General features: G+C 30.7%; 4 protein-coding genes across 5 annotated transcripts; 2 read left to right on the forward strand and 2 right to left on the reverse strand.

The window, feature by feature from the left end:
• Positions 1 to 4,083: 4,083 nt before the first annotated feature.
• EM1 (Stress induced protein) lies at positions 4,084 to 5,010 on the forward strand. Its single transcript, XM_078999579.1, has 2 exons — positions 4,084 to 4,295; positions 4,407 to 5,010. The coding sequence occupies exons 1-2, from the start codon at positions 4,178 to 4,180 to the stop codon at positions 4,748 to 4,750; spliced, it is 462 nt and encodes a 153-aa protein (XP_078855705.1). The 5' UTR covers positions 4,084 to 4,177; the 3' UTR covers positions 4,751 to 5,010.
• A 3,222-nt stretch (positions 5,011 to 8,232) lies between these two features.
• On the forward strand, positions 8,233 to 11,786 carry LOC145054822 (wall-associated receptor kinase 2-like). The gene is made up of 4 exons (XM_079003082.1): positions 8,233 to 8,806; positions 8,900 to 9,277; positions 9,390 to 9,560; positions 10,401 to 11,786. The coding sequence occupies exons 1-4, from the start codon at positions 8,272 to 8,274 to the stop codon at positions 11,624 to 11,626; spliced, it is 2,310 nt and encodes a 769-aa protein (XP_078859208.1). The 5' UTR covers positions 8,233 to 8,271; the 3' UTR covers positions 11,627 to 11,786.
• A 2,653-nt stretch (positions 11,787 to 14,439) lies between these two features.
• On the reverse strand, positions 14,440 to 16,648 carry LOC145054823 (uncharacterized). 2 transcript variants are annotated; one of them, XM_079003084.1, is made up of 8 exons: positions 16,493 to 16,648; positions 15,936 to 16,085; positions 15,603 to 15,785; positions 15,431 to 15,519; positions 15,278 to 15,342; positions 15,022 to 15,124; positions 14,825 to 14,935; positions 14,440 to 14,751 (listed from the first exon to the last, which is right to left on the reverse strand). In XM_079003084.1, the coding sequence occupies exons 1-8, from the start codon at positions 16,644 to 16,646 to the stop codon at positions 14,626 to 14,628; spliced, it is 981 nt and encodes a 326-aa protein (XP_078859210.1). In that variant the 5' UTR covers positions 16,647 to 16,648; the 3' UTR covers positions 14,440 to 14,625. The 2 variants fall into 2 exon arrangements, with proteins under 2 accessions (XP_078859210.1, XP_078859209.1); XM_079003083.1 differs by having other exon boundaries at positions 15,936 to 16,100; positions 16,493 to 16,638.
• Positions 16,649 to 18,069: 1,421 nt separating this feature from the next.
• Positions 18,070 to 19,714, reverse strand: LOC145054824 (37S ribosomal protein S27). The gene is made up of 3 exons (XM_079003085.1): positions 19,509 to 19,714; positions 18,469 to 18,686; positions 18,070 to 18,353 (listed from the first exon to the last, which is right to left on the reverse strand). Exons 1-3 carry the CDS (start codon positions 19,674 to 19,676, stop codon positions 18,263 to 18,265), a joined length of 477 nt encoding a protein of 158 aa, XP_078859211.1. The 5' UTR covers positions 19,677 to 19,714; the 3' UTR covers positions 18,070 to 18,262.
• Positions 19,715 to 20,575: the final 861 nt, after the last annotated feature.

Consider the following 20,575-nt stretch of genomic DNA (forward strand, 5'->3'; position numbering starts at 1 on the left):
CTTCCTAAGAGCAGCGTGTCTACCGATTTCACCATAACGGCTTACTCGAACTAATAATAGCCTACTTATATTCAATCGTCGATATTGAACAAGTCAATTCAATCAAATAAGTTTTTTAGTCAACACTCAAATTGATAAAAAAAAATGAGTTCAAAAGTCAATTTGAAGGTTCATTAGTTTCATTTATTAGGGTGTCCGTTTATTTATCTTATCTTAGGGCTTTGACATAGTTTATCGTATTTTAAAATCCAACTTTTGTAAGTAGATTATTCTTTCGATAGAATAAAAAAACTGTTTTCATTTTTTACTTTTATTAATACTTCATTATTTCTCGTTTATCTGATTTCATAAATTTCAAACAAAAAATAAATTTTCTCAATGAATCCAAAATAGGTTATTTTGGATTACTTAAAATTGACTCATTATTTGTACATTGACAGGTTAATTATACATAATATCTCAACAATGAAGTTCTTTTATTAATTGGGCTCAAAATTGAAGATATATGGTAAATTCATTTCATATAGTAATTACTAAAAATTATAAAAAATTATAAATTAAAAAATCATAAAGTTATCCAAATTTTTTTACCATGTAATCCATTAGTTTCAACAATCCATTAATTTGAACTAAAAATATTATATCTGTCATTCCCGAGAAAGAGAAAAATTGTTCATTATTGTAAAGGTTGATAAGGAAAATAAGACTCCCCACCATAAAAATATTAGTGAAAATATACTACAAAGAAATAAAAAAATTTTGTATTTGTTTCTTTATTTTTTTTAAGAATTCAGGAAAACAGAAGAATTCTTTTTTTAGACATCTATATAAGATGGAAACCTGGTCTATTTCATATTGATTAGAATAGGGACTGCCCATTGTTAATTTAATATTCAAAAAGTATTGAATCAAATTTGTGAGTCAAATCTATTCCGATTATTCAATATTGTAGGACTTATTTGTTTGTCGTACAAAAAAAACTTTTTGAATTCCCACTAGAAAGAGATTTCTCTAATGAAAAAACTTTTAATGCCGCCCAATATCATTTCCTTTTCCAAATATTTTTACGAATACACTTTTTTGATATAGAAGTACGTTTTCTTGGAACTGTCATTTGAAAATCATTGTTATAGTTGGATGTGAAAGACATCTATTATTCAAAACAAATTATTATTTCTTATTCATTATCTATTTTTTCTATAAATAATATTTTATTCATAAAAAAGAAATATAGATATGTAAAAGATCCGTTAAATTGGATAAAAAATTACTCAAAATAATAAAATTTTGATTCCATACAAGATTTGTCAAACCAAATTTTTTTGGTTTGGAACTCTTAGTTCTCCTCTCAAATTTATATTTTTAGAATCTGCTAGGTCATAGAAATAAAACTTAATCATTTAATAAAAATATAGAAAGAACCTAAAAACCCTTGATTTTCGTAATTCTAGACTTTATTTCCAACTAATAAAATACCTCAATTGTAAACTTTTGCCTACTAAAAAACTTGAGACTTTTTTAGTCAAACTCGAGAAAAGAATACACCTAAATTCAATTTTGAAATTCAAATCAGATTACTAATAAATCTGTTAAAAGATACGTGGTTTGATAAAAAAAAAAATAACTTAGGCGTTTTTTACCCTTTCTTGAAAAAAAGTTCATTTTAGATCTATAATACTCTAACGTTTACTAAGAAATCGTTTCGATTGAAATGGAAAACAATAAATCCCATAATGGAATAGTTAATGCGTTGAAAGAAACTAACTAAACTCAAGAGTTTTTATTTCATTAGACCGATGACCTTAGTTAATCCTTTAATTCATATCAGCATCAAGTACTATTTTAACGTAATTTTTTTTATCCTTGTTCTATGAATCTAAATTATTATTACGAGGAATTCTCGTAATAATAATTTAGATTTGCATTTTCATGTTATAAGTATTCATTTTTATATATAACTTGGTAATCTTATTTGACCAATTGTAACTTCTTGTTTTGAATATTTGATTTGAAAGATTCTAAAAAGACTCAGAATAAATATTAATCTAAAATTATTTAAAATTATTAAATAAGTAAGTAAATATCTTGATTTTTTTCGAACGAGGTAAGATCTGGTGAATTGGAAACAATTAATTAAGAATAATTTTTTTTATGAAATAGACATATCAATATGTATGGATAATACCTTCTATGTTTTAATTACATTTTTAAAAAGAAAATTTTGGTTTGAAATTTTAGGACGCTACATTGCTAATTTTACTAGTATTTAGGGCGTGTTTGTCAAAAATAGCTGTTAGCTGGAAACGGGTAGCGGTAAGCTGGTAGCATGTAGCAGGTAGCTGGTAACGGGAAACTATAGCTTTTATTTGTTATATGAATGTTTGGCAAAAGTAGCTGGAAGCTTTTGAAATATATAAAATTACATAAAAGGACAATTGATTAAAAATAAATAAATATATAAATATATTTTTAAGGGTAATTATGAAAATTGATTTCAAAAGCTCATGAACGTTTTGTTAAAAGCTATATGAAGTAGTTTTTAGAATCGGAGCGTTTTGTTAAAACTAAAAGCTAAACGTTCGTACTGCCAAACGAAACTTTTTGTTTAAATTAGAACGTTTTGTCAAAAAACTAAAAGCTCTCAAACGCTTCCAAAACTCTATGCCAAACACACCCTTAATCTTCATTTTGGGACGGTGTTAGCCATAGAGAACTTCAATGCAACGTTTCAAAATTTTAAGTACCAACAAGTTAAAAATTCTTAGAAACTCAGAGTGTATTTTCCCAGACCATTTACATAATTTTATCTTTAGGAAATGACTAAATTACGCTTTCGGTCCCTATAATTTTATGTTTGAATTAAAATTTTGCATGGTCCTTATTAGTTTTTTATTTACGAATGAATTGATTATACTTTTGATCCATAATGTAAAATTACATTTTTGGTCTCTATGATTTGGTCCCTTTGGTTTTCACAATTACTCACTCTAGGTCCAACATGTGAAAATTTTACATCATTATGGATGGCAAAATAACAAGTTTGGTCCAATCAAATGTGAAACTTCCTCTATTAAATGCTATAAAATGACAATTTTACTCCATTTTTTTATTTTAATTTTTATTATAAAATTTATATATTATTTGTTTTTAAAAAAATAATTCTTATCTTTATTTTTGTTTTTTTAACTATTTTACATATATACACATATCAGGAAATAAGTTTAAAAAGAAAAAAAGTGAGTTGCTAATTTCACAAGTACTTAATTTTCATTTTCTAATGACTGGAAAGAGCTTCGATGTAATGTTTCAGCTTTCAAGGATCAACCAGTTAACTTTTTTTTTAGGATTCAAGGTGGTTTTCACCGGCTATATAGGGACTATTTATGTAATTTTATCTTTAGAAAAATGACTAAATTACACTTTCAGTCCCTATGGATTTTATGCATGAATTACAATTTTGGTCCCTATTAGTTTTTTATTTACAAACGAATGATTATACTTTTGGTTCATATATTTTTTTTAATGTTAAGCTATAGCTTTGGTCTCTATGATCTATGATTTGTATTTGTATCGTTCTCTCTATTAGGTATTTAGGTATAAGTTTTAAAAAATTTACAAATGGTTAAATTATAGTTTTGGTCCCTTTGGTTTGCATAGTTATGCATTTTAAGTCCTAACTTTAACTTCTTTGCATCAATAGTCATTATGGTTGGAAAAAATTACAAACGACGTTTGAAAAATACGTCTTATCTATATTTTTGTTTTTTCTAACTATTCTACATATACATATTTCAATATACATTTGATTTATTAGTATCTGGTTAATAAACCCGTCACTGTCCATCACTCCATATATCACTGCTCGTTACAATAATTTCAAAGAAAAAATTATTATTATAATTAAACGGAAAGATAAGAACAAGAGTAATGCAGTAAATAGTGACTAATCAAGTGCGTGGCCTTATACGACAGCTTAACAATCTCCCCAATTGCCGCGTCATCTTACCCGGCTGTCTTACGTGTCAGTCCTTCATTCATTGCCTCTTCACTACTTCAAACCTATATATACAACAGCTCAGATGACCAACACATAGTACGAAAGTATCATTATCATTCCACTATAATAAACGATAAAACTAAAGTTTGAAGTTTAGAGAGTCGAGAAGAAACTGAAAGAATGGCATCAGCTCAAGAGAGAAGGTCGGACTTGGACGCCAAGGCCAAAGAAGGGGAGACCGTCGTGCCTGGTGGCACAGGGGGCAAAAGCCTGGAAGCACAAGAGCATCTTGCTGAAGGTTTCTAGTTCTTTACTTTTTGGTTTCCGTTTCTTGTATGCTTCGGATATTTATATTATATGATTCTTTTCAAGCTGCTTACTTTTGATGATGTGTTGAAATTACATTTAGGAAGGAGCAAGGGAGGGCAGACTCGAAAGGAGCAGCTGGGGACCGAAGGGTACAAGGAGATGGGCACCAAGGGCGGTGAGACTCGGAAGGAGCAGCTGGGGACCGAAGGGTACAAGGAGATGGGCAGCAAGGGAGGCTCGGCTCGGAAGGAGCAGCTGGGCACCGAAGGGTACAAGGAGATGGGAAGTAAGGGTGGGGAGACTCGTAAGGAGCAAATGGGGAGTGAAGGGTACCATGAAATGGGACGTAAAGGTGGTCTGAGTACTAAAGACAAGTCTAGTCAAGAGCGTGTTGAGGAAGAAGGTATCGAGATCGATGAATCCAAATATCGAACCAAAACCTGAGCATAAACACATGACTAGCTAGCTAGCAGTGTGTGCTCATGGCGTGCATTATATGTCCAACAGTAGTACTATAGCAGTGTGTGCTTATGACACATATTATATATGTAACCAGTAGTAGTAGTTTTTGTAAATATGCTGGGTTCGGGTGGTTTTGGTGTAGAAGGAAGGTATTAGGTTTTGCACGGTGTACCTTTTTGATGATGTTGGTAGGTGGTGCACTAGTACTGCTCAACTAATGAAATATCGGATATGTTTATGTACATGTTTTTGTAAGGATGCAGGCTTTTTATCAGCTATGTTCGTCAACGGCTACCAATATTTTATATAAATGTATATAAAGAGATACTTCTTTCCAAATTAATATAGCAAAAAGGGGAACAAATTAACGAGTCACAGACTCGGTTGCGGGCACAAAACACTGGTCGGCACGTGAGTTATGTTAGCAAGTGTTGTCTTCAGAAAATATTTACGACACTATTGTACTTCTACAAATATTTACCACACCATAGGAATAAAAAGTTTTTTCATGTTTTCCTCGTCGAGAAACTTAACCAAAACATCGCAAATTGATGAAACCAACAGAAGCTCATCCTTTTTTCATTTTCATTGCAATTGTGCGTTCTTCCTTTCTCGTTTTCAATCCGCCAATTGTTTTTTATTCCGGTTCTTCTTAATCATGTCACCGTTCATAAAATCATCTTTCTTATGGATTAATCTTTTAATTATTGCGCGAGTACTTACAAGACAGACGCTACATTGTAATACATGAATACAGACACTACAACGTACACTGAGGTAGTGATGAATACAGACACTACAACGTACACTGAGGTAATGAGGTGGCAAATGGTCCATGAGACATTGAGGTGGCAAATGTGAGCCGATGCGTCTAATGATGTTGGCCACATAGTCAATCCGAGAAGAAAGTCCGTTGATACTCTAGATGACAAAATGTTTGTCCGAGACCGCGAACTCGGAATCATGGTTTTCAAAGGAGATAGAAAATGCCTTTTATCTTCGAGTAATACATCGTGACATATAGTTCAATAGTTCCCCCATGAAAATATTGTGAAGCTCACAATCATGTTGTATTACCCGTTTGTTCTTGTTGCATAACAATTTCAGAATTTCTCTAGGTTAAACCAAACTTGATGTGTTGTTTCCAACTTCTACATACATTAATACAATAGAAATGGGCCGTAGGCCGATTATACAATATAATGGGCTAAGCTATACAATAATACAAATTGGGTTACGTAAACTGTACATAAATAATTGGGGTCGTCAACTAGGAAGAAAACACTTGATTTTGAATGCTATTTTATAATTTATGCTATGTCATGATTTTATTTAAGAAATTTGTGTCCTGTATGAAAAGGTAATCGTTTGCTATGTTTGCAACCGGGAAAAATCCCAAGGGTGAAAACTTTAGTACATTATTTGGTATTAAATTATGAAAAAGTGAAGTTTCTTCATAGAAGGTGAAAATTGAAGGATTTTTCCTACAGTAACTCAAATAAAAATGTAGAACGTGTATGCATAATTTTTTAAAATTAAGTTCTTTGCTTTTTTTATGATAAAATATTTTTTTGTTTTAATTAGTAAAAATTGTTGTTTTTCTATGAGAAATATAAATAATATCACTACAATATTTTAAATACATTATCGAAATTAATAAAATATCAAATGTAAGCCATGTTTTTTTTATATCACCAAGATCAAACAATGAGCGACTTTGACCAATTCGTAAGCGCACAATACAAATAATTCTGCTTTGAGATGCAAAGTCAACAACCTACTCATGCCACATGGCCTAGTTGACATTATATTATGACAAGCTGATGTTATTCGGTCGTCTACTTATTAATCGTCAACTTGTTTTAACATTTTCACCATGCACAACCTACTATACATAACGTACAACTAGTAGATTCTTTTTAATGTAAAAGTATAATACCAAAAGTTGAAACAAAATTACAATTTAGGTGCAATTTGTAGACGAGCTAAAAATTTAATTTTTAACAGAAAAACTAGCTTATAATTAACGGATAACTAATAACCTAGATTATGAATTAATATTGTTCGGTAAAAATAGCTTATAAAAGCTATATTGAAAATGTAAAATGACATAAATATATATTTAGTCATTTAGATATATAACTAAAAAAACATTAATCACATATTTGGAATATTTTAAAAAAACTTAGTAATTTTTGTTAAAGCTATTTTTAAAATAGTTTATCAAAAACTATTAATTCATAAGGTAAAATAAATTATTTTGATGATTTCGCTAAATAGTAAAATACAAAAAACTATCTTATAAATTAAATTAATGTGTACTTTAACTTTTTTTTCAGTCTTAAAAATACATTAATATATATATATATATATATATATATATATATATATATATATATATATATATATATATATATATTAAAGGTATATATAGGGAAAAGTGAATATACCCTTAAAGGTATATAAACTTAGGTACCCAAACCCACTATAATACGTCGTTTTGTTTGATATATTCATTATAATGTTGTTAAAATTCAACCTTTAACTTGATTTACTTTCAAGATTTTCGAAATTTCAATATTATATTCCTCTTACATCACATATTTATGTTGAACACCTACTAGGCTATATATATTATAGTTAAAAATGAAAATTAAGTAAGAGGAAGATAAATGCAAAATTTATAAAAATCTTGGAAATAAATTAAGTTAGAAGTTGAATTAGAAGAAGATTGGACAATTACAATATCTATATATGATACAAAACGACGTAATATAGTGAATTTGGGTATTCACTTTTCACACACACACAGATATATATATATATATATATATATATATATATATATATATATATATATATATATATATATATATATATATATATATATATATATATATATATATATATATATATATATATATAACGAAAAGATATGAAATATCATGAAAATAAATTTGAATAAAAACTAATAATAGAAACAAAATATTGAATTTAAAATAAATAAATAAGTAAATTACATGAATGGTCCTTATGGTTTAGGGTAATTTGTGTGTTTGGTCCCTAACTTATTTTTTTAACTTGGAAGGTCCCTACAGTTTGTTTTTGTTACACGTTTGGTCCTTGTCTTTCCTAAAAAGACTATTTTGCCCTTGTTTTTTTTAATTTATTTAAATCAACACACCCTCAACTCACTCCCCTCACCTTACCTTCCCTGTCCTGCCATTTTCCCTATTTAAATAATAGTCTTTTTATGTAAGATAGGGACCAAACGCATAACAAAAACAAATAGTAGAGACCTTTCGAGTTAAAAAAATAAGTTAGGGACCAAACACACAAATTACCCCAAATTATAGGGACCATTCATGTAATTTACTCAAAAAAAAAAAAAAAAAAAATCTTTGACCAAGCTACGGATATGAAAACCGTGAAAAAGAACTTATAATGCAAACCTTCACGTCAACGACTTTCAATTTGATCATCACCATTCACCAACAACCAAAATGCTTTCAGTCTTTCTACTCTTGTTTCTATCTTGTATCCCATTCTCGCCGGCGGCAACCACCGGTAACAACATCACCCTTCCCGGCTGCCCAAGTAAATGCGGCAACCTCACCATACCATACCCATTTGGCATCGCTTCCGGGTGCTCCGTTGGACCCTGGTTCCACATCACCTGCAACACATCCTTCAATCCCCCGAAACCCTTCCTGTCAGCCGAACTATTTTCTTACTCCGGTGATTCACAGTTCCACCGCGTAGAGGTGGTGGATATCTCCGATGAACACGTGAGAGTCAAAAACATCGTCGCTACCAAGTGCTACAATGAAACGGGTTCGGTGATTCAAGATAGCGCCAGTGGGCTTGTGGTGCAAAACTCCTACTTCACGATATCGGAACTGAACAAAGTGATAGCCGTTGGGTGCGACGACTACTCCTTCGTATCTCCGATCTCAGGGATCGAAGGCAAGAATTTCAGCAGTGGATGCGTGTCTGTTTGCTCTAACGTTCAAGATGTTCCCGTTGGTTCATGTTCAGGTTTTCGTTTTTCATCACTTCGGATAAATCTAATCATATGTTGTTTTCTTGATCCAATAATTAAAGAGCTAGTTCCATTTTTTTCTTTTACAGGCATGGGGTGTTGCTCAACGAGTGTGCCAAATGGTTTAACGACTTATCTCGCAAACGTATTCACACTGAATGCTCATACAGAAATCTGGTCTTTCAACAAATGCGGCTACACGTTTCTTGGAGAGGAAAGTGCATTTACGTTTCGGGGTGCCTCAGATTTTGTGGATCCTGATTTTGTCAGTAGGACGGCTGAAACTGTCCCGGTGGTGCTGAATTGGGTGATCGGAAGTAGGAGTTGTAAGGACTATAAAACAACAACCGATTATTATTGTCAACAGAATAGTGTTTGTGTGGATTTTACTAGTGGGAAAGGAGGGTATAGGTGCTCTTGTGAAAGTGGTTATGAAGGCAATCCTTATCTTCCTCCTGGTTGCCATGGTTAGTAGTAGCTAGTACTAACATTTGCTATGTACATATATTGCCTTTCTATGACATATAACATACATTTATATTCCTCTTTTTTAATTAGTTATATTTGTTTTAATTGTAGATATTGACGAATGTGCGGATCCTAACAATAATCCGTGTAACGGGACTTGTACAAATCTTCCTGGAAGTTTCAATTGTTCGTGCCCTCATGGATACGAAGGAGATGGAACAAAGGATGGGAGTGGTTGCAGGGCCACAAATTCGAAATCCCCGGTCCTCAAATTGTCTCTTGGTGAGGAAATTCATATATAATTTTGTTCGCTTTTTTTTCGTTATTAAGCTAAATTCCAGAAATAACAATGCATTTTTATTTATAACATCCACAATGCATTGAACTCGAGAGAGTTTAATAAATTCCCACTTAATCATTCATTATTCCATAAAACTAATTCAATTTTTTTTCCCATAATACATTGAATTTTACAAAGTACAATGAAACATGTTTTAAACATTTATTTAAGAATTAGAGAAGTTTCGTAATTTTTTTTATTGAAGAATTCAATGGTGAACTTTAAATTTATTGAATGTCAATGTGTCATTTCATAATAGTAATGTTTCATGATTTTATTTATTGAATGACAACTAATTTTCTCACCTTATTTAAATCTCCTATTACATCTTATATTGTGGATGCTCTTATGTAATATAGCATTTTACTTTTATTTCTCTTTTTTGAAACATATCTTATTTAAATCTCCTATTACATCATCCACAATATATTGTGGATGCTCTTATGTAATATAGAACTTTACTTTTATTTTTCTTTATCCAAACATGTACTACATTTTGAAAAGTTACCTAATTATAACATAGTAGTAACTTCTATTTTTATTTTTATTTTTATTTCTTTATTAGCATATTATACTTTGAAAACTCTACAGATACCGTAATGCTTATGATAAGAAAGATACTCATTATAATAATTATTATAATAGTGAAAATTGTTTTGTAATCGGATCATAATGCTATAATTGAGTAGATTTTTTAATTACATTGTTATTATAGCAAGAGATGTTTTTTATATTACTTAACCATACTGACGAATGATGACTTTTATGTATCCAATATACAGGAATGGGGTTCGGATTCTTGTCTATATTGATTGGAGTGGGGTGGCTATATTTCAGCCATCAGAGACGCAAGGTTATCAAACTGAGGGAGAAATACTTCCTGAAAAATGGTGGTATGTTGTTGAAACAACAAATAGATACCAATGAAGGCGGTGGTGTGAATCAATCAACAAAGATTTTCACCACCGAAGAGCTAGAAAAAGCGACAAAAAACTTTTCAGAAGATCGGATTCTTGGTCGTGGTGGCTATGGGACTGTATACAAAGGCATCTTAGCTGATGGAAATATTGTTGCAATAAAGAAGTCACGAGTTATGGATGAAAGCCAGATCGAGCAGTTTATCAATGAAGTTGTCATTCTTACTCAAATCAACCATAGGAACGTTGTGAAGCTCTTAGGCTGTTGCTTGGAGAGTGAAGTCCCATTGCTAGTCTACGAATGTGTTTCTAATGGCACTCTCTTCCATCATATCCACACTAATGGTGGAATGGCTTGGTTATCATGGGATAATCGTTTAAGAATAGCCATTGAATCTGCTGGAGCACTTGCGTACCTTCACTCAGCTGCTTCAAAGCCCATCATTCATCGAGATGTGAAATCTGCCAATATTTTATTAGACGACCACTTGGTCACCAAAATTTCAGACTTTGGTGCTTCAAGATTGATACCCTTGGATCAAACACAAGTGACGACATTAGTTCAAGGGACATTAGGGTATCTTGATCCTGAATACTTTCATACAAGTCAACTAACAGATAAGAGTGATGTTTATAGCTTTGCAATTGTGCTTCTAGAGCTTCTAACAGGTAAGAAGCCCCTTTCCATGGAGCGGATTCAAGCAGAAAGAAACTTAGCAGCTTATTTCCTCGTTTCTATGAAAACAAATAGCTTGTTTCAAATTCTTGACCCTCGAGTTGTTAGAGAGGGTTCACTTGAGCAACTCCAAGCAATTGCTTCACTTGTGAAGCGATGCCTCAATATGAACGGATATGATAGGCCAACGATGAAGGAAGTGGCTATGCAGTTAGAGGGTTTAAGGAAATTCACCAAGCAACCATGGGTTAATAGTCAACAAGGTAGTGAAGATGGTTTGAGCAGAATGAGTGAGGGGGAACACTCGGACCTTTATGATGTTTCCATAAATCCATTTATGGACTCGGTAGAGGCATCAAGTTTCTATAGCTCAGATCAATTTCGTTCGTTATACCCTATTGATGAACCTAGATGATCACATATTTCTGCACGAATGACATAATCAATAAGCTTCTTACAATGTTATCCGATTGTTATCAGACTAATTTTTTATTGGTTTCACCTATAACTTTTATCAGCTTGTAATTGTTACAAATGGTTATTGATAAATAGTTATTTTTTTTATATTTTCAAAATGTTGAACTGAAAACTAAATCAAGCGTGCGGACTATTTGCAAGTGATACCCAACCTAACTCTTGATGCACATGGTTTTATATCACGTGGGGCGTGAGGTTGGGAGTTCGATTCCCTTAAACCATCTCTTGTGGTGCCTATTGTGGAGAATTTTTCCTTGGAAATCTCTATATATGGGAGCTTGGTTTGCCCTCTAAAGTGAACTCGAGGTGCTAGGTGAATATTACGAGTAGACTTCCGTTTAATTCGTTTACCGTGTCCAAAAAAAAATGTGGACTATTATGTCGCTAAATAGTAAATAGTGATGGATTTGGCAATAAATATCCCACTAATTCTACTCCCGCATTTGTAACAAATTATATGTATTCGACAACAAGCTTTTAGGAGTTTTTAGAGAGATTTTAGATTTTAAGGAAAACACTCGAATTAAACAACATAATTGGCAATGAATATCCCACAAATTCTTAACTCATGTTTAGGATTGTAAACGAACCAAACGTTCTACGAACTACTCATGAACGGTTCATCGAGAAGTTCATTTATGTTCGTTTGTTTAATAAATGAACGAACATGAACAATGGTCATGTTTATGTTGTTCGTTCATTTAAGTACCTTTTATATTCATATATGTTTAGTTATGTTTGAGATTATTATATTTTCATTTAAATTCCTTTTATGTTCATACATATATCCATATATCTTTATTTATGTTTATATATGTTTAATTATATGTGTTTATCTATGTTCGATTATGTTTGTTTAGCATGTTAACAAACATAAACAAATCAACATGAACAATGTAATTTGTTAAAAGAATGAACATATAATTTAAAAATAAATAAAAAAAACTTGTTTGTTTATCCATTCGTGTTCGTGTTTGTTCGCCTAACTTAATATATAATTTAAAAATAAATAAAAAAATTTGTTTGTTTATCCATTCGTGTTCGTGTCTGTTCGCCTAACTTAAACGAACGAACATAAAGAACCCTCATTCTTGTTCTTTTACATCCCTACTCATAAAAAAACATGTCCCAATCAAAAGAGTCACAAATATATATTCAAATGCTAAATAAAGTTTACGACATAAAATTGGAAGAAAATATTCTCAAACTTTAACATCAAAAAAAGTTCATTCAAATTTATGCCTCCATCGATTTATTCAACACTAAACATAATATAAACACATTTAAAAAATACGTCAAACACTAAGTATAAGTTTTCAGCAAATAAATAAAAAAAACACAATTTCCTAAAAAACAATAAATATAAACGACAATTATTAATAAAATACAAGCATTAAAAAAAGATTTTAGCGGAACAAATAAACATACGAAAAATAGATGTACAAGCCATCGGTCCATGGGACAGTGTTCACGGTTCCTTTAGGTTGCCACGTCAGAAATCACACTACCGTTCCAAATCTACCATAATAAATAAGAATGATTTTGCCACATGTCCTTCTCTCATTCAATTTGCCACATGTCATTTTGTCATAATTTAGATATGTATATTTATTTTCCACTTGTCATTTATTTCATTTTCCTTTTCTAATATATTATTAATTAGTTTCCATAAATTAAACCTATCATAATGATATTAATTTCAAATTTTAAATTTTAAATTTTAAATTTCAATTTCAAATAAATTTACAATTTAAACCTTTGTGTTTAACATTTTGTTATAATTAACCTGTTTAGTATATGAGTATGATAACTAAACAATAATTTTAATTAATTTATTTTTTGCATGTTTTTTTTTCTCATAATTTTTATTTATTTCAAATAAATTTCTCATTTAATCATTTCTATTTAACATTTTGTTTTAATCAACCCGTATAATATATGAGTTTCACTAGTAGCTAATATGACAAGAAAAACAATATGTCAAAAATGATTTATGTGAGGTAAAGAGACTCACCATCTTCACGTTTACAGTTGGCATCCTCATAATTTACCCTTTAACCCCCTCTCTTCAATATTTCTATACAAATCTTCACAAATAATTCATGTGGCTTTTTAGAATATCAAGTTTAATCTCTAATTTTTTTCGGTTTTATGGAAGGTCCCCATAGTTTCAATTTCTATCGTAATTGGTCTTTTACCCATATAAAACGACTTATCTACTCTTTTTATTTTCTTTTTAGATTTATTAAGTAAAAGTTATTTTTAAAAAATAATAATAATAAAATAAATACCACACCAACCCCCCACCACCACTTCTATCCTCCTCTCTCTCTCTCCCATTCATAGAGGCTTTTTCCCCTTCTTAATCGGAGACTAGGTTTCGGACACCGTTTCTAACTCACCACTCTATCTTCTTCTCTTCTGGTAATATATTTCGTGGTTTAGTTTAATCGTTAGTGAGTCTTACTCCATTACAACACTAGTTCAATAATGGTATGGGAATAGGTAACCTGATATAAGTTTAACAGTACCAACCTTCATGGTTGGTATCAATGAGTTACTTTTTACAAATGTCCAATTTACAAAGAAATAAGAAATTTAGATATAAGAAAGTTATGAGTTACTTTTTCCAAAACTTCAATTTATAACACAGTCAATGGAGTTTAATGTCCTTCCTCAACCTTTCACTATCAATATTAGGGTTGAGCAAAGCCTTTAACCGAAAACCAAAAAACGGATAAAGCCGAAACAGAACTCAAACCGTTGATTTTGGGTTTAGATTTTTCACTAACATTGTAAAATGGGTTATTCTAAAATACCATTCAAGTTCAAGATATAAATCAAATACACAACCCACTAAGTGGTTGATATAACAGAAATTACCCAACACACATTGGAACCGAAACTCTGACATTGTTTTTGTTATGAGGCCAGAGTTTAAGTTGATGTACCATCATACGATGATAACATCTTGATGATATACACCGGATCTCCCACTTTGATTATCTTTTCATTTCCCTCTTCATGTACATTGGCACATACCATATTTTGTCCAAAGTACACCTATGTAAAAAAAACATTTTAAATATCACATAAAAATAAAATTTAACAAAAAATATTTGATTACAAATGTTACCTTCCCTTGCCCCTTTCGATCCGGACACAATACTTTCCCAGACCGAAACTTTACAAGAGATTCAGTCGGTTCACCACCCACAACTCCATTTTCCTGATTAATTGTGGGTATCTGAAAAGAAAACCATCTTATCAGATGTAAATAAATCAGGTACACAGTGACCCACTTCAATAGAAAACACAGGTGTATTGTTTTACCTTACATCGGGAACAAAGTTTGACACCATGAAATGTTAAATATTTTATCTTAATCTCTTTCCAAAAGTCCTCAGAGAACGGTTCACAACCATCAACCAGAATGCTGAAATATGTAAATATATGTATATAAGGGTATAAAATGGTGAAAATACAAAATGTTGTTAAGGGACTAAATCGATAAAATGGTGAAAATACAAGTATTTTTTTTTTCTGTTTTATACTTTTCCATACTGAATGTATAAAATATGATACGTACTTTGGTCTAAAACGGTTTATGGGTACAGGTTCCTTGAGAACATCATTCAATGAATCTAGGGATCCCTGACAAAAAAAAAAGTTAAAAATTTAGAAATCAAATTTAATAAAAGTTTGATATAAATAATTAAAAACTAGTAACTTGAAAATTAACCTGGGACACTACAAGGTACGGATATCCATCAGAAAACATAACTCTGAATCCAGGTGCATAATCGGGGTCCACCACTCTAGTCTCCAATTCTGCATACACATAAAACTTTGTTTATTAAATCGATTAAGACAAAAAGAAAAACATTAAGAGAAATGGAAATGGAATTACGTACCTTGATTAAAGCGTACAAGGCGACTAGGTTTGCCAAGATAATTGGTGAACCATTTGGATGCTTCATCTCCCTCATCCAAACCAGATCCTGACCACTCCCAAACTGACACACCATCACATGTTTGACTTTGTGGAGGTCTACACAATGGCACCTTCAGATCATCCATCCCAGGAGCTCTTATCACTGAATTAGTTTTACATTATATATCAATATTGCTTCATGTTGTTCCATGTTTGGGTTTATGATGAAAAAGAAAATGGTGGAAATTAAGATTTGAAAAAGAAGTAGAGAAAAATGAGATGATGAGAGAGTGTTAATGTTAGTGTTATTTACCTAAGTAGGAGGTCTTGTTTGGGATCCAACCCACTGAAACTGCACCCTCAGGTAGCTCTACTTCAACCAGACATAGCTTCGGATCCACTCTTTGTGTACAAGCTCTTCCTTTCGAGTTCACAACAACCCACTGTCTATCCCAAATAAACCCTAATAATATTAACACTAAATTCGATTCAAACTTGATCAGTTCAATTACATAATCAAAAACAACAAGTTTCCAGTAAAAAGAGAAAACACATGACCTCAACACCGAAACATAGAATGACATCTAGAAATCTCTTAGGAGAATGTTTAACCCTCAAATATCATGATAACTCGAGGAATGTCACTCCTGAATTCAGTTTAAAATCATGCTGACAAAATCTAATTTCAATTCTCAAGCCCCAAATTTTCATTTTCCGCGGGAGACAGTAGTGCAAAGGAAATAGTTACAGAAAGTTACTGATGAACTTAAATGTAACCTAATTTAATTCGGAAAGTACGCCATGTAATGAAACGAGAAGGGGGGATTGGGTGACTTATATGTACAAGTGAAGGAGGAGAATGAAACTCACCGGTGGAAGAAACGGGTGCTTCTGAAACAGAGATACCCCTGCAAGATTTGATTGGATATAGGAAGATCGATTTCACTGTAGCTGCTGCTTCCGCCATAGCTTCGTTTAAGACACAACGACGATTAAACCTGATCCTGTAGAGAAGAAGATGCATTTATGTAGTACAGATAAAAATTTTATTAATTTATATAATTTTATAATATATTTGTATAAAACATGTCATATTTATTTTTGAGAAATTACTATTTTATTTTTATTTATCCTCTTACCCATCTTCTTCTATTCTAATAAATCAGATTTTTTTTTTCTACATGTCACACTTTTATTTAATTTGTCAAATATCAATTTATGGTTATTTTAAATTAATTTTATTTTCATATGTCATTTTATGAGTTTTAATATAATAATTGTAATAAATATAGTAATAAATTGATTTCAAATTTATTAATGAACTTACTTATTAATTTCGAAATTTCCAAATTAAAGTTCATTAGTATCTTTTATTTATTTATTTAAATTTAAAAGATAAAAACGTTTCAATAATAATAATTCATTATTTTTCTTATTTTCTTCAAAATTCAAAGTTCTTAAATATTTTAATCTTTATATTTAGTTTTTTTTTTAAAGTTAACCCATTTAATACATGGATCTCACAACTAGTATGAAATAATGAAAAGTGTTTTGAAATATATATATATATATATATATATATATATATATATATATATATATATATATATATATTTGATATATTTTGTTAATATCACACTTTAAAAAATGGGGTTAATTTCAAACAATATAATAAAAGACCACTTTGAAAGTTATTGCAACATTCACAATAAAAAATGACCAATGAGGAACAGATAAAGCGGGATATATGTTTACAAAGCCAGAAAATTTATACAAGTATGTCAATATTGGTGCTTATTTGAAAAGAAAATTTTATGAAGTTAGTGTGTTTATTTTTCTATGAATAAAATAAAGCCAAAATAGATAGTTTTCTTTTAGAATGACAAATAAAGAATCGTATACATATATGATAAAAAATAAACATAAAAACGAGTATTTCCTGCTTTATGTTAATTTATTGATAAAAAAACTCAGTTTTTCTTATTAGTGATTTAATTTATAACCTTTATTCGTTTTATTCAAAAATATGTGAGTGTTAAAATTCCTGCTGGTCTATTATTATTATTATGTTTTTACATTATGAAATATTTTATTATCATAAATTCAAACAAAACTAGTTATAGTTAATATTATTTTTTAACAAAAGGTTTGTGTGCTACATCGCTAATGAACTATAAATCCTCTGAGAAAGTTGGGTTGCATATTTGGATGAGATATAATACTTTTATAGAAATATTGGATTTAATGGGTTTTGAATCAAGACGATGAGTTATTTTTTGGTAAGTCGAGACATTTGACTTGTTTGGTTTTATTTGGCATCTGGATTGCAAATAAACTTACAACAAAAAAAAACATGTAAGTTTAGATTGTGTAAATGGTGAGATGTAAATAGGCAAATGGAGTTGATGAATGGGGCCTATTTGTGAAAAATATGAAACTACATATAATTAACCTGACAAAAAACCTTTTAAGAAACAAGCCAAAAACAACATACAGCTAACAGCTTATTAAAGCCAATGAAAGTTCAAAAAGGCTTAAACATTTCAACATTCATTTCTAATGATGATTGAAATCCCTGAAAATAAATTTGCATTTGCATTTGCAATAAAACCTAATTTCATTTCATTTCATTTTTTATTTCTATTTACTACGTTTAGCAGCACGCTTTCCTTGCCCCTTCTTTGGGGGTCCCTTTCCTCGACGCTTCAACATTTCAAGTTTTGATAAACGCCTGCATCAATTAAACAAACAAATATCCTCACTTCTCACAAAATTAAATTATATAAATATTTATTGTTATTGAAGTGTGTGTGAGAGAGAGAGAGAGAGAGGTAGAGAAATATTACTCTTGTTCTTTGCGTGCAACAACCATGGGGTCTTCTTTCTGGATGTCGTTTGGATACCATGAAGCAACTTTTTCACCAATGAATTTCTTTCTTAAAATTTTATGAGCAGATCTTTGACCAGTTGTGTTAAGTACATGACCAAATATCTTTGCCCTTGCTTCATTTACTCCTCTAATGGCTGCTTCAGCCAACATGCTTCTTAAGCTCATCTTTCCTATCTCCATTCCAACAACAACAAAAGAACTCAACATTCAGTAATTCATAACAATAATGCAGCATAAACATGCTTCTTAAGCTCATCTTCTTTCTAAATGTCGTTTGGGATTCATTTTAGGTCTAATTTAACCATTCTGCATGCATATAGTCTAACCCTTGTGTTGATTTGAGTACTTCAAGTCTGAACATTGTATGCATTTTCTGCTACCCCATGAATCATATAGTGATAGTTTGTTTTCAAGTTTCGCTTTTATTTCGGTATTATACAAGTATTCTTCATTTTCAGGTTTTGCATTCAATTCCTTATACACCCCACTCAATCCTTTAAGAGACTCCCAAATCGAAGCCCTTGATATTAGGAATTTAGGATAGTTGTTTATCATTGACGCAAATAGACATAAATCACACAGATAATCACACAATCCACAACATTGGTTTATTCTTTTTCTTATGTGTATAACAGATTCCAAAAAAAAAAAAAAAAGAGACATTTGGATCTTTTAGTTAACGCAGAAATGATACAGAATTCAAACAGAAATCACAAAGGCTGAATATGTAGGTTCGATCTTTTAACAGATTCCAGAATTTTTTGAGACATTGCCTCTTCTACTAAACCTAGAAATCACACACACACAGAGGCTCATCGATTCCAGAAAAAACGAACCAGAAAAATAGGTCAATGTGCTTCACGATTCGAAAAAGAAAGAGAGTTACCACAGGAATCACACACTAATTAGACACCAATCGAACAACTAATTGCAGCGGCTTCATCGAATCAGACAAGCATACGCTCTACCGAACCAATAAAAAAGAAAGTGACTTACCAGGAGATCGGAGAAGGCGAAGACTGTAGCTGGAGCCGAGGCGGAGGTCTGTAGGCGGAGATCGGAGAAGGGTCGGCGGTGAGGTGGGGGAGAAATTGCAGCTGTGGAGGCTGCTTTGAACGAGGGGAACTGTGAACGACGTATAGGTTTTGGGGGCATTAATGTCATTTTACCTTTAATAAGTTACAAGCTCCTTCAAAATCAGCCGTTATTTTGAGTTGTTTATTTGGGAGTTTGGATTAGTTTATTATTTATAACCGTGAGAACCACGGTTATAAAATTAATTAAAATTTCAAATTAAAAAATCAAAATTGTTAATTAATTATTTTAAATAAGTTATTACTTAAAGATATTTTTTAGTTATATAAAATTATAATCGTTGATTTAAATAAATACGTGAAGCTATATCATCTTATAATATGTATTAATTTATTTTATTTTTCAATCTAATTTTATTAATTTAATATAATTAGAGTGAAAATTTAAAATTTAAAATTAAGAATCAATTATTAATTTAATGTAATTAGAGTGGGAAAATTTAAAATTTGAAATAGATAATCAATTATTAATTTAATGTAATTAATTTGGAAATTTAAAATTTCAAATTAATAGGTTGACAAGTGGCATGATAAATGATACTCCATCCGTCCCAATATTATTGTCCACAGACAAAAAACACACAGATTAAGAAAAACATTAATTACCACTAACTTTATATAATAAAATGACAGTTTTGTCCTTACTTTGCATTTAATGTTCCATTAAATGCTTAGTTTGTTAAGTAATAATGATGGAGTATTTTGGTAAAAATGTTATTTATTTTTGGAAGTGAACTATTATTTTGGGACAAACCAAAAAGGAAAGATAGACTATAATTTTGGGACGGAGGGAGTATATAACATTAATGAGGAATTCTAATTGCATGACACTTGTCAACATAAGATTAAATCTATTCTTTTACTAGTTTATAACCCGTGGGAACCACGGTTATAAAATTAATCAAACTTTTATAGTAAAAACTCAAAATTATTAATAAGTTATTTTAAATAAATTATTAATTTAAGAGA

The sequence above is a fragment of the Lactuca serriola genome, chromosome 5, assembly GCF_051521515.1.
Source record: "Lactuca serriola cultivar US96UC23 chromosome 5, Lser_US96UC23_V15, whole genome shotgun sequence".
Taxonomy (NCBI): Eukaryota; Viridiplantae; Streptophyta; class Magnoliopsida; order Asterales; family Asteraceae; genus Lactuca; species Lactuca serriola.